Source organism: Arachis hypogaea, chromosome 15 (genome assembly GCF_003086295.3).
Source record: "Arachis hypogaea cultivar Tifrunner chromosome 15, arahy.Tifrunner.gnm2.J5K5, whole genome shotgun sequence".
In the NCBI taxonomy this organism is placed as follows: Eukaryota; Viridiplantae; Streptophyta; class Magnoliopsida; order Fabales; family Fabaceae; genus Arachis; species Arachis hypogaea.
Genome location: NC_092050.1, coordinates 159,418,855 through 159,433,847, shown reverse-complemented (window position 1 = coordinate 159,433,847; position 14,993 = coordinate 159,418,855). Strand labels below are relative to the sequence as shown.

At 30.6% G+C, this 14,993-nt stretch overlaps 2 protein-coding genes across 8 annotated transcripts; both read right to left on the bottom strand.

Annotated features, from left to right (window-relative positions):
* Positions 1–18: 18 nt before the first annotated feature.
* LOC112751923 (tubby-like F-box protein 8) lies at positions 19–4,446 on the bottom strand. 7 transcript variants are annotated; one of them, XM_072218189.1, is made up of 7 exons: positions 4,257–4,329; positions 4,113–4,169; positions 3,994–4,036; positions 2,698–3,161; positions 2,329–2,416; positions 1,310–1,442; positions 19–1,168 (listed from the first exon to the last, which is right to left on the bottom strand). In XM_072218189.1, exons 4-7 carry the CDS (start codon positions 3,043–3,045, stop codon positions 457–459), a joined length of 1,281 nt encoding a protein of 426 aa, XP_072074290.1. In that variant the 5' UTR covers positions 3,046–3,161; positions 3,994–4,036; positions 4,113–4,169; positions 4,257–4,329; the 3' UTR covers positions 19–456. The 7 variants fall into 7 exon arrangements, with proteins under 7 accessions (XP_072074290.1, XP_072074291.1, XP_025657041.1 ...); XM_072218190.1 differs by having other exon boundaries at positions 4,113–4,179; positions 4,257–4,322; XM_025801256.3 differs by lacking the exon at positions 3,994–4,036 and having other exon boundaries at positions 4,257–4,341.
* Positions 4,447–10,881: 6,435 nt separating this feature from the next.
* On the bottom strand, positions 10,882–14,364 carry LOC112751922 (WAT1-related protein At1g43650). Its single transcript, XM_025801253.3, has 7 exons — positions 14,073–14,364; positions 13,898–13,960; positions 13,672–13,788; positions 13,347–13,593; positions 12,695–12,853; positions 11,868–12,019; positions 10,882–11,194 (listed from the first exon to the last, which is right to left on the bottom strand). Exons 1-7 carry the CDS (start codon positions 14,270–14,272, stop codon positions 11,047–11,049), a joined length of 1,086 nt encoding a protein of 361 aa, XP_025657038.1. The 5' UTR covers positions 14,273–14,364; the 3' UTR covers positions 10,882–11,046.
* Positions 14,365–14,993: the final 629 nt, after the last annotated feature.

The following is a 14,993-nucleotide window of genomic DNA, read 5'->3' as shown; positions in this document are numbered from 1 at the left end:
GAATATGAATACACAATATTAAAATTAATTGCCTCGGAAGCAATTCTAGTGCCTCTAAGGTACAATTCTTTATTTAAAGTAATAAAATTACTACTAGACTCAGAAATAAGGATATTTTGGCACTTACATTTGCTGCAATCACATCAATCCAAATATTCTGAAGGCTCCCACATTTCCATTACCTCAATCCTATGATGTCTACACACCTTTTCCCTCATCATGCATATAAGCAACAACTATGTTTCCAGACACCGTTTGTAGCATACTAACATAAGGGTAGTAAAAAGAAAAAAAAAAGGAGAGAAAAAATAAGAAGAAGAAACAAGATACAAGGAAAATATAATTGTACATTGAGCACAGATTGTTCTGTACTTTACACTTTAAACTATGAGGTGTACAGTACTATGAACTTAATGAAGATTGAATCCTATTTTCTTACCATGTATCTCTCTCACACTATTCACATGCCAGTTTTGTGTCAAAGCTAGTCAAGCAGATGGCAAAAGCTTGAAATGCAGAAAGTGGATATCTATAGTCCATGGTGAACATGTCCTTACCAACTTTCCCAAACTGAAGAATAATCTTGTCATGGTCAGAGGATTGTGTCGGCTGCGACGGCGTAGGAGTGCCGGCCGGAGGTTGTGTTGCTGCAATAAGCTGAAAATTCTTGACGGAGGCGACTGTCACCCTTCCCCTAAAGTTGAGGCACCAACACTGAAGCTGTTCGTGCCATCTCGGTGCCTTGTTCTTCAGAACTAGAGGTCTTTCTTTACCCTCTTCCCCTTCGTTACCTAGCCCAATTATGTCGGAGAATCTAGTGCTGCTGAACTCCGATGACCGGTCAATCGATTTTGATGAGAAGGAGATGCTCCGGAAGGAATCCTCGAGGTTACGGGGAATTAGCTCTGCTTGGCCCGGGACACAGCCACCCGGCTCAAGGGATGACATAGGAATTGTGTGCATGGTGCAGTTCATCCTACGTGGACCCCTAGTACCAAGGACATTCAACTCGTAGGTGATCCGAGCAATATTATAGCTGCCACTGGGAACCTTTGGAGAAACTTTTTTTGAATTAAACCTACGGCTTCTGCCCGGTGGCGAAAGCTGGGCAGTGCTACATGGGGGCTGTGTATCATATATTATAAACTTGGTGCCAAGAAAATTTGACCTGAAATGAGGGGAAATTCATATCCTGTAAGTATGGAATGCTAGACTATAAAAAGAGATTGATTTCTACTACATCCATTCTTGGAAGATTCTGAATGGAAGTGTTCTCTATGTAAGAACTTAAGAAGGGAGAATGAAATACCTCAATTTTCCAATATAAGTGCTACTAGATCTTGATATGTTATCTGCATCTGTTGATATAATATACTCCGTGCAAGTTGTCCTTCGGGTACGTTTGGCCGAAAGGAGAAACTTCCCATTTTCAACAAGCAGTGCTGCCAAAACAGTTGAGTTCAAAACTTGTCCCGGAAACAATGAAATCTAAGTCCATAAATGTGCAAAATTCATATTTATATTTTATATGATATTGAAATGAAGTAGTAGCAATGCAGTTGCTAGTTCAAAATGCAGAACTATCTATGGCATTTGAATTGCCGACATAGCAAAGAATTAATTATAAAACGGCAAATTCATTTATTGTTAATTAGGGTAGAACCAGAAAAATGAAGCTTTGCTTCTAATTCCAGATAATCTCAGCAGCACAGAATCAACTCAACCATCACACATTACATCATTTTGAAACAAGCCAACATGTACCGAATCTGCAATCAGACACTATGCTCGTAATAATAAAGTTGAAAAGGATAATACAAAATCCTTGTACTAATGTTAGGAGTGGCATCAACTCTTACCTGTAAGTACTCAGTCCCATAGCAACATAACTAAGCCCAAAAGGAGGCATTAACAAAATAATAGGCCAATGTAAATCGGAGAAAACAATAGAGAGGCAGATCAATTTTACAAACGAAAATTAAATTTGACAAAATATGGGGGAAATGATTAACACTATTACAAAGATATATTTTAGCAGATCCATCCACAGATATATTCATGATCAACCTAATATAATGATCCAATGGAGAATGACGCCACCGAAGATTGCACAACCACCTTGGATTGAACACAAGATTTGGCTCATACATCATGAACAAGATTTCTAGCCCTTAAAATAAGATGGTGCTACAAAACTATTCATTATTTCGTACATTAAAAGGTATAAGCTAAAATATTACATAGATATAAAAATCGAAATCAATCATAAAACATGGTAATCAGATCAGCTCATATATATGTGTGTCAAAATGTAAAAATTGAGCTTACCAGGACTAAGACAAAGGAATAGATGATAAGTCAGATTAGATTTGTCTCTCTTGATGAAACACTGGATGAGTCCATCCCTAGAACCAGGCTGCAAAATAAAAGACAATCAAAAGTCAAAAATGCAAATTTATGTGCTCATGAACAAAATTTATACTTCGGTCGTCCTCAATCATGATGATTTTTTTAAAGCATACCTTATGCTATATACCTAATGTGTAATTTATTATGTACTACTCTCGTACTCCGGTATATATATATATATATATATATACTTGTAAACAAATAGCAATACAATATACAATTCTTTCATTTTTGCATCCCAATATTCCTTGAATTCAAGTACATGATTACAAAAGGAAAAAGTCTCACCTGCTTCAGGGACACCGGGAAAGTAATCTTCCCACTGAACTCAGGACAGTTAATGACTTCTTTGCACATTTCTCTCCAGGACTTGCACACACCGGCACACGAAACCACATGCTTACGAGCAGGCCATGTACTCTCATCTGCTTCCAATCTTTTAACAACCTCACGGAGAAGCTCAGGCGGAAGACTAGCCCACTGGCTGTTCTGTATTACCGGCAGTTGATCCTGCAACTCATGGACCAAACTATGTGACTTGCCCCTGTGATGGCCGGAAAGCCTTACATCAAAACTCCGTCTTGATAAGCTTCCAAACCCATCCCTCACATCACGAACAATACTCCGGAAGGACATTTGCTATAATACACTTAACAATTGACAATTCAAAACAAGATAAACACCACTCAGCGGATAATGTTCCAATCTAGTTAGAAGATGCAACAACTTGCAAGTCTTGGGAGTGTGAAGCGCTGCAAATCAAGCAAACCTAAGATTAAATACCAGCTTCAATTCTATTTATCAATTGGGGAATCTCAAAAAAGGGAAGCCTCACGTGAACTAAAGGCTAAAGGCAGCACAAATCACTAAATCATACTTTTCTCAGAAACATATTTTCAGCAGTTGAACCTCCTAAATATAATCTCTCATAAAAAGCAATTAAACTCTATCTAAATAGGAATTTAACCACAAAAAGTTTGCACTTTGCATGCATAAAAAATTAACCAAGCTCCCTACCACAAAGAGGAAAAAGAAAAAGTAAAAAACAAAAATAAAAAGGCAAAAGGGCAAAGTAGAGAGTCAGATCAAAAGCATAAAAAGCTACTACATACTTTGTATTAATATATGTGATTGTAACCTATTTCATAGGCATGATTGAGCAGAAGGGAATCTAATTGCCCAATTTCTTTATATACTTTTCTTTTTCCTTCAAAATAGAAAACTATTTGGTTTGGCAAAGAAAGTTTCTCAAGATTCAAGAGACAGGAGCAGGCACACACATTGACATAAAGCTGAAATGAAAATATTAAAAGGTTTAGGTGAGATATTAATAATAACAAACCCCCAATACCGAATTTTAATGATAATTAGGCTCCCTAACCCCTCCACGCTCAAAGATCTATAACACAATTTTTTTTTATTTTATTTAATTAAAATCTGAAATATCCACTACAAGCCTCAGATTATAAGAACTGCAAAGTGCAAACAAAAAAACAGAACCCTAAAAATTGAAAAAATATAAAAAAAATGCAGAAATCAAAATCAAAGAATTATTTAAAAAATAAAATAAAACAAGAGACCTACCTAAATGCTACACCAAATGAAACCCAAATGAGAATTCCAGAAACTAAAACAAAAATGGAAATTTTAGAAGCTTCAAAGAGAACCCAGAAGAAGAAACTTGAGAAAACTGCTACTTATACCACAAAAAATATTCTGGGTCTTGAAGCTCCCAACACAAAGTGGAAGTGGAAGTTCAGCTGCAAAAGACTAAGAAACTTACTGAAAGTAACATTGAAGAAAAGGGAGGAAAATCAGAATAAGAAGAAGAAGAAGAAGAAGCTTACCATTATTTCTAGCAATGGTTTCTCTCTTTCTTTCTCTCTCTTTCCGTGTCCGTGACACAGCCTCTGACCTCAAAAAGACACGCAGAAAACGCATTTATTCAATCCACAACAAAATAATAAAGTTGCTTAATTAATCACTATTATCTATTAACTATTTCTATTAATTACAAAAATTATTTATTTATTTTTTGCTTGTTATCTTAGGAAAATGGAATTAAAACTGATACCAACTTGGACTCAACGTTGCTTACTTTTCCTGTGATGTTACAATTTTGCCCTTATGGTTGACTTTTACATTGTGTTGAGAGGTAAGACTTGAGACTTGCCAGTTGAGACGCGGTGCAGTGAATGACACGTGAGGATCACGTGACTAATATTTCGACATCTAGAAAATATTGTTTATGGCTTGCCAAAAATTAAGGGATGTGCATGGCTTGGACTTAAATCTGACCTGAAATATATACCGAGTCTATTTATTAGATCCGAAATAAAAATTGGGTGAAAATCGGGCTGTTAACATTACATTACCTTTATACCTTTTTATAAGCTAGCATGTGAAAATATCCAAATTTTCAAGACTCCAATTATTATTTGACATGGTAAAATTCACTTAGAAAAATATAACAAGAACCAACTCTTGTCTGAAATTAAAGCATAACCATAATCAATACTAATATTGTCTAATAATATCAAATATTTAAATCAATATAAATAACACAATATTATTCATTAGTCTAAAATCTTATGCATTTTAAACATAAAATATTAACTTATAATCTTATAATAACTAATAACACAAAATATTAAGATTTACAATACTTAAATTCCACGTAAGAATAACCATCATCCATCCTTAATAACACAAAATATAAATTGTGTATGATGACCGAGTTACCGGGCTGAGTTCGGGTGACCCGAGATATAGCCCGGATCCTGAAATAATGATCGAGTCTATTTTTTAGATCCTTATCCGGCCTTAAACCCGATAAAAATCACACCAAATTAGCTCTTAAAGTGTTCGAGACTGAACCGAATCTTAGAACTAGACCAGGCCATGCACACCCTACTAAAAATTATAAAATTTTTTAAAGCAACGATGTTTTAGAAGAAAATTTACGGAAATTATTTTAGTGTTGGTGTTGTGCATGTGAGTAAAATAGGAGTGAGATAAATGCATATGGTGAGTTGTGCTTCTCGTGGTTAACACAAAATTCACATTGTAATCTTGTCTACTGCCAGATATTTTTGAATTTGCGAAATGTTCATGTTCTGCCATGCTTCTCGTAGATTGAGCGAGATGCTGAGCAAGCACGTCATTTTTTTTTTTTTTATCTGGTAGAATTTGAGTGGTGTAGATAAAAATTTTAGTGATTTATCGAAGCGAGTTGATAAAAGTATTAACAGAGTAATTTTTTAATATAAAAATGAGTTAAAGCATGATGGAGAGTAGTATGTATTTTATTAGTGTTAATTTTAAAGGTTTATAGTGTGAATATTTGAAGTGAGTATAAAAAAAATATTTTTTAAGTTAGGAGTATTTAAAAATAGTATAAAATATATATATCATCACTGCATATAGCAATTTATGTGGAAGGCAAAATTCTTGATAAGTTATAGCAGTTTATAAAAAAAATAATTTTCACACGTAAATTGATTGATATTACTTAAAACATTTGTAATTTTTTTATTTTACATTAAGCTAATTGAGCTTTATTATATAGTTAATATTCATTAATAAACACTACAAACTTATCATACTATACATATATTTCAACTATCCTATACACATAAATTTATAGTAATTATTAGAACATATGTATTAATCTATGTATAACATAATGTGTTTTATAGTGTTAGTTTATTGATAAATATTAACTATAAAATTATTATTTTTTATTTTGAACCACAAATTTAATAACAACATCGATCAAAGTAAATCTTAGAAAAAGATTATTATATTTTAACTTAGATAATATTTATAACAATATAATATTTTATAACTCTTATAAACTTAATAACTATTTCTTGATATATTTTAATTTAGTTGTAAATAATTAACAATGAATATAATTAATTTTTACTGTTATAATTTAATTATTGATTTATATATAATCATTTATTTGTTTGTTGTATATGTATTTATCTGTTGTTATATATATATATATATATTAAAAAAGACTGAAAGTTAGATACTTTTTCTAATTTAAAAAAAAAAAACTTCTTGCTGCTTTGGAATAATTTAAAAAGAAATTAAAAAAATCTCTCGTCCACTTTGAGAAAAGTGAATCCACCATTCTAAAATTTAACATTATATATTTTTATTTTTGAGAATAATACTAAAAAAAATTTATATCCAAATTTTTATAAATTTTTAGCTGAAAATTTAACCAAAATGAAATTTATATTTTTATATAATTATTATATATTAATTAAATTATTTAATATAATACGTAATTACTACTTAATATAATTTATAATTTAGTTTATATTCTATCTATTCATAAATAACTAGCATATATTGGCACCGTTGCACCAATAATCAAGCATGAACGAAAAGCTGGTGTATGTATATATATAATATATTTTGCAAGAAAAAGAAATAATAATTACTTGTTGAAAGTGGTGGAAGAATGCACAATTGCATCAGCAATTAGCACTCATCGATCTCTAATAGGACCAGAAAATATTATAACTGCTTCCTTCAATATTCATATATATATATATATATATATATATATATATATATATTTGTTTCTTTAAAGTTGCACCAGTTAGGTACGTAATAATCTTTTTTAAAGTAATAATTAAGTTCACATGGTCCACACATGTATCATCTTTGACTCTCTAAATGCTTATTATCCACTAAGTCAAGCATAGACCCCATTCATCTTCATCTGCTTATATCTTCAATTAACTAACTTCCTAGCTAGGCCTACTTGTGAGAACAATTTTAATGCAATCTTTTTGGTTGGGAACTTAATGCAATATTTTAAACTTGGTTATTTACTTCACCTAAAATCATCACAAGTAATAAACATTTGAATTGTTTAGGGGTGAGCACAGTTAGTGGGTACCTAATTATCCGTCCGAATTCAAATCGAACCTATTAAATTGGTTCTGGAACCAATGGGTAATCGGGTCCAATTCGAATCAAACCGGTGACCTTTGTTAGTAATTGGTTCGGATATCAGTTCTGGGGGTGCGGAACCCGAACTAACCTGCGAACCTGATCATATATTAATTAAATAAAATATATATATATATATATGACTTTTCTATTAGACAATGATTATTCACTATTAATATGTTTGGATTTTAATGAGTTTAGTTTTTAATGTATTTGGTGTTTAACATGTTTGGATTATTTCTATTAATGTTACATGTTTATTGTACTTGTTGAATTTTTAAGATAAAAATTTGGTTTTTTTTTATGAATTTCAAAGTTATCGGGTATCCAATTACCCGAACCGAACCAATCCGTTTTTAATCAGTTTAGTTTGGTTCGGTTACATGTACAAAAAATCGCAAATCCGAACCAAACCGAACCAATTATATTTTGATCGGTTCGATTCTAATTTTACTATAAATCCGAATCAAACCGACCTGTGCTCATCCTTAGAATTGTTCATATATGATATTAATTGTTGCCTAAATAAGTAACTAATTCAAATTAGTCAAGTAGTCAGTTTATTGTCTAGTTAAACAAATATTAAGAATTTAAATTTTATTTTATATATATAGCAAATTATTAATGGTGGTTATAGATAAGATTAACTCTTGGATAGATTGATTTAGAAATTGAGAAAACAAAACATGTGATGTGTGAATAGACTTGTAATGACATATTTGAATCCTATCTGTGTGTTAAGTATTCAATTGGCATTTACTTGTTATGAAATTTCAAGAAGCATGCATATATATAATTAGAGGTATATATATATGCATATTCATTAACGACGGTTTCTCTATTCTGTTGCTTTTTCTTTGGCTCATATATTTAGCTTCTTGCTTTTAACCTTGGAGCAATTAATTACTATATTAATCTAGCAATAATACTTTCTTAATTAGTTCATTATTATATTTATAGTTCCCTTTTTCCGACCTGTAACGCATTACTTTTTTAAGGTTCTGATTCCACAATATATATAATAATTAGATTCGCACTTAGAAACCTTAATCATCCTTATCTTTTTAAGCCACTAGATTTGGAAGATCCTAATAACACTAATGTATCTATAATAACTTCAAGGGCCAGCCTAATTCTCTTATGGGATATCAATATAATTCATTGATATAAGTATAATATAAGATTCTAATAAGCCTTCAATATATGTATTCGCTTTCTTTAAATATATTTTTATTTTTCAAAGAAAGTGATAATACATGGCACAGCACTATAATTAAGTAGTTAATTAGAATTTAGGTTTATAATTGGCGTATTTACAAAGCTAAAACTAGTGGTTACTACTTATTGGCTACTTATTATATTGCAGTAGATAATATATTTATTATTAGAATTCCGCTTAAATTGATTTTAGGGTTTACTAAGGATCGAACTCTTAACCTTTCGAATCTAGCGCTTTAATACAATGTCATGATACTACTCATCCCAAAAGTTTCAGCTGATGGAAAAAGATAACACTAATGATTATATTTCTAATACTCCCTAAATCTCTATTGTACATATTGTATAAATATTTCATTGGCTCCTCGTACTTTTTCTTATTATTATTAATGATTTTATTATGTCTTTGTTATAGGAAGCATGTTCATAGACACATTCGCAGACTCACTCATACATAAGAAATATACGAACCAAAAATACGAAACAAACAAACAAAAATATTCTCCATTCACAAGAGTGAGAGACCAAACTTCTACTTACTTTAATAAAAAATCTACTGAAATTATTACTATATCTGTCCCGCTAAATCTACTCTCTTTATAGTAGATATTATTTTAACATCAATGTTTTTTTTTTTTTTTTTTTGGGCATTAACATCAACGTCTTTTTAACAATCGACACACCATTTTCTTGTAGTTTATCCAACACAATCTTTTTTTGTAAAAATCCGGTTTTTGGTTTTTGGTCCGGGTCGTACTATATATGGATTTGGGCTTTGCACAATATGATGATTCATTCTTCATACAATATAAAACACACACACTAGCCTGTTCGAGGCTGATCCAAAAGTCCAAAACTATGTCAAAAGAACAGGCTGGCCCAAAAGAACGATAATAACAATAAATATTAATACCAAAAAAACAAATACAAAACATTTGGGGTCGAGGCAATGACAATTTATTTGTCTTGTAACTTGGAGTGAAATCTCAATTTGGCCCCTAAAATTTGGCCTGATGCTTAAAATGGTCCCTACAATTTTGTTGGCTTCAATTAGAACCCCCAAATTTACAATTGTGGCTCCAGCTTGTCCCTGCGATCATCTCCGTCATCGGAATGCTGATCTAGTGCAATTGTATGACATGATGGACACTATTTAAACAACGGCGCATTGGTTTCGCATGCAAACCCTTTGGAAACCACGTAGTGTAAGAATTTTCTTAATTTTTGGCAACTTATGATCGTCGTAGTGGAAAGAAAAAGAGTTTTAACCCACAAAAAACTGAAATGACGTGGTTTCCAAAAGGTTTGGGCGCGAAACCAATGCGCCGACATTTAAGTAGTGTCCATCGTGTCATGCAATTGCATCAAATCAGCATTCTGGTGACGGAGATGATCGCAGGGGCAAGTTGGAGCCACAATTGCAAATTTAGGAGTTCTAATTGAGGCCAACGAAATTGTGGGGATCATTTTGAGAATCGGGCTAAATTTCAGGGACCAAATTGAGATTTAACTCTTGTAACTTGTAAGTAATTATATTCGGATTCGAAACTTTAGATGACATCAAGTAGTGAATAAGAACTCTTAAAGTGTTGTGTGTATATATATAGTGTGTAGTATGAGTGAGTTTGTGATAGTATAATATTTAGAATAGAGAATTATCCAACTTATTAAAAAAAAAACTTACAGAACATTTATTAATAAATATTTTACTCTTTTTTAAGAAATAAATTCATATTTATTTATAATGATAAATAAAGTGTAAGTCGATATCTAAATATCTAATGTTTCAAATATAAACTACTCTTTGTTCTTTCTTGATTGGTAAAGGACCATAAGTTACCAACTGAATTAATCACTTAGCTTCTAAACGTTGAAAACAATTACACATTATTACATGAAAATAAAGAGTGAATATCCCATCCGACCTTTGACAATTACCTCGAAAGGACAACGAGGCCTTCAAGAAAAAAAACACAAAATTCAGCTCTTGATATTTTTTTTTGGGACTGATTAGTCCCTGTGCCAAAAAAAATAACATTAATTTTTTTTGACACAGAGGCCTCGTTGTCCTTTCGAGGTAATTGTCAGGGGTCGGGTTGGGTTTTTTTTTTTATCAAGGGTCTCGTTGTCTTTCGAAGTAATTGTCAGGGACTATTTTGGGTTTTTTTCGAAAATGAAAACATAGTCTACACACTGTATATAATCTATATCTATATATAAAATAAATAAGATATTATATTTAGTTATTTACTGATATATATTGTTGTCTAAAAGAAAAAGTAGATGGAAAAATAATAATACTACTAATTAAAGTTGATAAGATATACACATGACATTTATAAATTAAAGAGGCATAAAAGGAAGGGCATTCAACAAAACATTATGGGACAGGGAAGACATATACATATATCATTTCTTAATTTTTTGTCTAATCAATCAGATTCTTCAATTCTGTATAATGCACTCCAATCTGTTTTCCTCTTTAATTTGTTCAACTTCTTCAACTTCATGATTTTTCCTTTCTACACTCTCCTTGCTCTTCCCCCACAATACGCTATACAATCCAACAACCAATAAAATGGTGCCACCAATACTGCCATAATTAAAAAAAAAATTATGATTAACTAATAAACAATCTCCATATTTATTTTACCAAAATCCACTAATAAAATATTTTTTAAGAAAAATAAAAGTCAATGAAATTGTCTTTATTTTTTATAATGTTGCTCCATTTATAAGTGTTTGTATTGTATTTTTGTATGAATATATAAAAAAAAAGTAGCATTATTAAAATAAAAGGGACAATATTCATTTTCAAAATTTAAACAATAATAATACGTCAAACTCTTTAAACTTTTCATATTTTTTAATAAGTATTTTAAAAATATTTAGTAGCAAATAAGGTTCACATTTCTGTTTTATAAATTTTCCTATGCAATGTTTTAAAGGTGTTAGTTCAAAATATAAATTTTATATTAAAAGAATAAAACATGTAATTCATGTATTAAAAACACTAATTTTTCGAAAATGTTTGGTAACCAAAGAAAATCAGCCAAAAACAGCCATAACTTACCTTATTTAGCATTTATTAATTGTTGCGATAATTATAATGTTAAATAAGGCAAGTTCTGACGATTTTTTTTGTCTACCTAATTTTTCTTATATCATTAATAATCATAATAAATGACTTTAATAAGCAATATAATGACTAATATAAGTAGCATCTTGAAATAGAAAGAAAGATGAGAGTATAATTTAATGTGAACCTTCCCCAGTAAAGAGTTTCTTTCCACAAAAGTGCTGATAACATTGCTGTGATTATGAGAGCAAGAGGAGTGAACATGGCTGTGAAAACTGGTCCTTTTGTCTCTATTGTACACACTTGTAGCCAATAACAAATCCCTGTTACAATTACACCCTGCCAATCACATTGGAATATATATAATTAATCTTAATATTATTAAGTAACATTATTTAATTAATTTCATTATTATATTATCTCATGTTATATTTGTTGTGTGCTTAACAAGAATAGTAACTTTTATGTGCTGAACAAAAATTGATACTAATCAAAGTGTGGAGTGGACCATTATTGAGATCTTATATGTCAACTTTGTTCTCATATGATGTGACTATAGGGCATCAAATATATATATATATATATATATATATATATATATATATATATATATATATATATATATATATATGTCATTCTCCAATGTCCTATCCCCTTGAGGAAAAATGCAACCGCATTTTGGACCAAAATAAAAAAAAAATGTCCACTTAGCTCAGGATAGTGATATATATAGAATAATAGTCCAAGATTCTATGTTAATCTTAGTCTACAAAAATCAAATATATAAATAGTCAAAGAAATTTCCTTTAAAGAACAAAGCCATATTTTATGGAACCAAAATTTGTTTCAAACTTTACTAATGTTTACATTTACATGTCACATTACTTTTCTGTACCTAAATTTACCTACTCAATTAGGCATGTTGATTAATTAACATTAGTAATTTACTAACAATCTTTTTTTCCTTTTTGTTTTCTTAAACATGATTAGAATTAGAATAATATAAGAACATACACAGTAGGCCACTGAAAGAAGATGAATATCCCATCCAAGCTTCCATGCTGATGGATCTCTCTCCACTGATAAAGCCAAAACAGATGATTGAATGAAGCTAAACAAGCATTGAACACTTGTAAGCCTAAATTTTGCTGGATATTCCTTCACAACAAATCCCTGTATTGAGTAGTTCAAATCACAGTCATAAGAGATTAATATATTACTAACTACTAAATATATTTTTCTCTTTTAAACAGGCATTATTTTTCTCTTTTAAAATCAAATTAAGAAATACTTGTAATAATCATTTATGTAGGTGAAATTAGTAAAATTATCTGTCAATGTATAAGTCATAATATCAATATATTACTAACTACTAAATATCTTGTATTGGGAAAGAAAAGATATAAAATAATGCATTAGTCCTTTTTTTTTAATAAATCTAAAGTAAGAAAATACTTGTGATAATCATTTATAAGTCATATCTTATTCAAACCGATAAAAAGAGCTAAGATTATACTTAGAGTCTCTAGTAAGAAAATCAAAATAACTAGTTACATAAAAAAGCTTTACAAAGCACTTTCCTAAGTTTCCAAGGAAATAGAATCAAATAGGAGAATAAGCAAAAACATTATAAGTATAGTAGTGAAAAATAGAATTGATGAGTTACCTGCAAAATAAGCCATAAGGACCAAGCAATGTTTGCTGAGAGCATCATAAGAGCACCTTTGATATTATCCCCTTTGGAGTGAACCACAGAAGTTGATGATGAATGGTTCTGATTTTGTGGATACCATCTCATGAAATCAAGGGCAGGTCCTTTGACTAAGGCAAATGTTATTGCCCCAGAAAGGCTTAGAGCAGAACCAAAAATCTTAGCAACTCCATGCACATTTTTTATGGAAATGCTTTCCACCCTGAAATTAAATAATGAAACTTTCCAATACCCTTTTGATAGATGCCTATTAATTAATTCTTATTTATTTAAATTTTACCTAATTAAAGCTGCCATGATAAAAGTAATAGCTGGGACAGTGTTAGTGGAGGCTGCAGCAAATGTTGCAGAAGTGTAGTTGATTGAAACATAGTAAAGTGTTGAACTTGTTGTCAACCTGCACATTTAACACATGAGAAATAAAAGCAAAGTGTGTCTTAGAATGTTATGTCACTATCTTAGAGTAGTATTAATATATAGTTTATTCATAATTTCATAATTCATACCCAACAAGTGAAATAAGAAACAACTTGCACAGTAACTTGCATGACAAGGGAGCACTCTGCTTACTACAAAATTAACACACACAACCAAAGGAGAATTAGAATTTAGAAGCCTAGTAATCACTAATAAAGGTTAATAATAATAAGAATAATTTAATTGATGATGAGAGAATTAAACCTGTCAAAGAAAGCAAATGGAGATAAGGAAACTGATGCAAAGGCTTGTCTATAAACAACAAAAACAAAAGGGTTCATTCCTTTGGAAATTGCAGCCTTAGATAATAAAGCCATGCCTGCATATACAAACTGAATAAAGAGCATTGAAACATAAGGCTTATTTTTCTCCACAATAGCCATATAGCTTACAAAACTCTTCATATTTTAATAATTTCTTTGAATGAATAATGGACTATAAACTAATAAGAAAGTTGTGTCAATATATATAAAGGCTTTTGGAACTGATGAATTTTGCCAACTATGCTAGAGCACTTACATATTTATATCAAATAAAGGGCACTAGAATAATTAAGGTAAGGTAAGGTAAGGCCCCTCCATTGAATGAAAAAAGTGAAATCATTAAGCACTAGTAGTTGTATCATTTTCATGGTAGTAGTAGTATATAGCAGAAGCAGCAACAAAGATACTGTGCAAGTGGACAATCAAAATGTGATGTATGTTTTTTTTTTTTTTCCTTGCTACCAAAGTAGAAGAGTTAAGGGGGAACCTTTTTCCAAGCACTAACACTCATAGTGCACAACAACAAGCAATCATTCAGTTATTTGTTGTTTGTTTGGTGTAATGGAATTGAAATCTTGTGTCTCATTTTTCTATAGTAAATATATTACTATATAAAATTAGAAGAGAGTTTTGGAGTAACGATTGAGTTGTCTCATTATAATTTTAAAGTCGCAGATTTAAATCGTAAAAATAGTCAGAAATTTATCATATTAGATTGTCTACATTACACTTTTTAAATACAATTTTTTTTCGAATTCTGCATTAACGTAGAATATTTATGCATCAAACTATTTTTTATCGTACATAAGATTATAAGGTGAGAAAGTCTAGTGGGTCAGCACTTTTATTAAAATTTGGCCAG

Bases quoted from the DNA above. Each gene is read 5' to 3' on its own strand.
- LOC112751923 (XM_025801254.3), bottom strand. From the start codon at position 3,045: ATGTCCTTCCGGAGTATTGTTCGTGATGTGAGGGATGGGTTTGGAAGC. The intron at 1,443-2,328 runs GTAAGCTCAATT...CTGTTTTGGCAG, and splicing joins ATTCCTTTGTCTTAGTCCTG to CACTGCTTGTTGAAAATGGG. The intron at 1,169-1,309 runs GTATTTCATTCT...CCCTCATTTCAG, and splicing joins ACTTATATTGGAAAATTGAG to GTCAAATTTTCTTGGCACCA.
- LOC112751922 (XM_025801253.3), bottom strand. From the start codon at position 14,272: ATGAAGAGTTTTGTAAGCTATATGGCTATTGTGGAGAAAAATAAGCCT. The intron at 12,854-13,346 runs GTAACTCATCAA...TACTCAATACAG, and splicing joins CCTTATGGCTTATTTTGCAG to GGATTTGTTGTGAAGGAATA. The intron at 11,195-11,867 runs GTTCACATTAAA...TAATTATGGCAG, and splicing joins GAAACTCTTTACTGGGGAAG to TATTGGTGGCACCATTTTAT.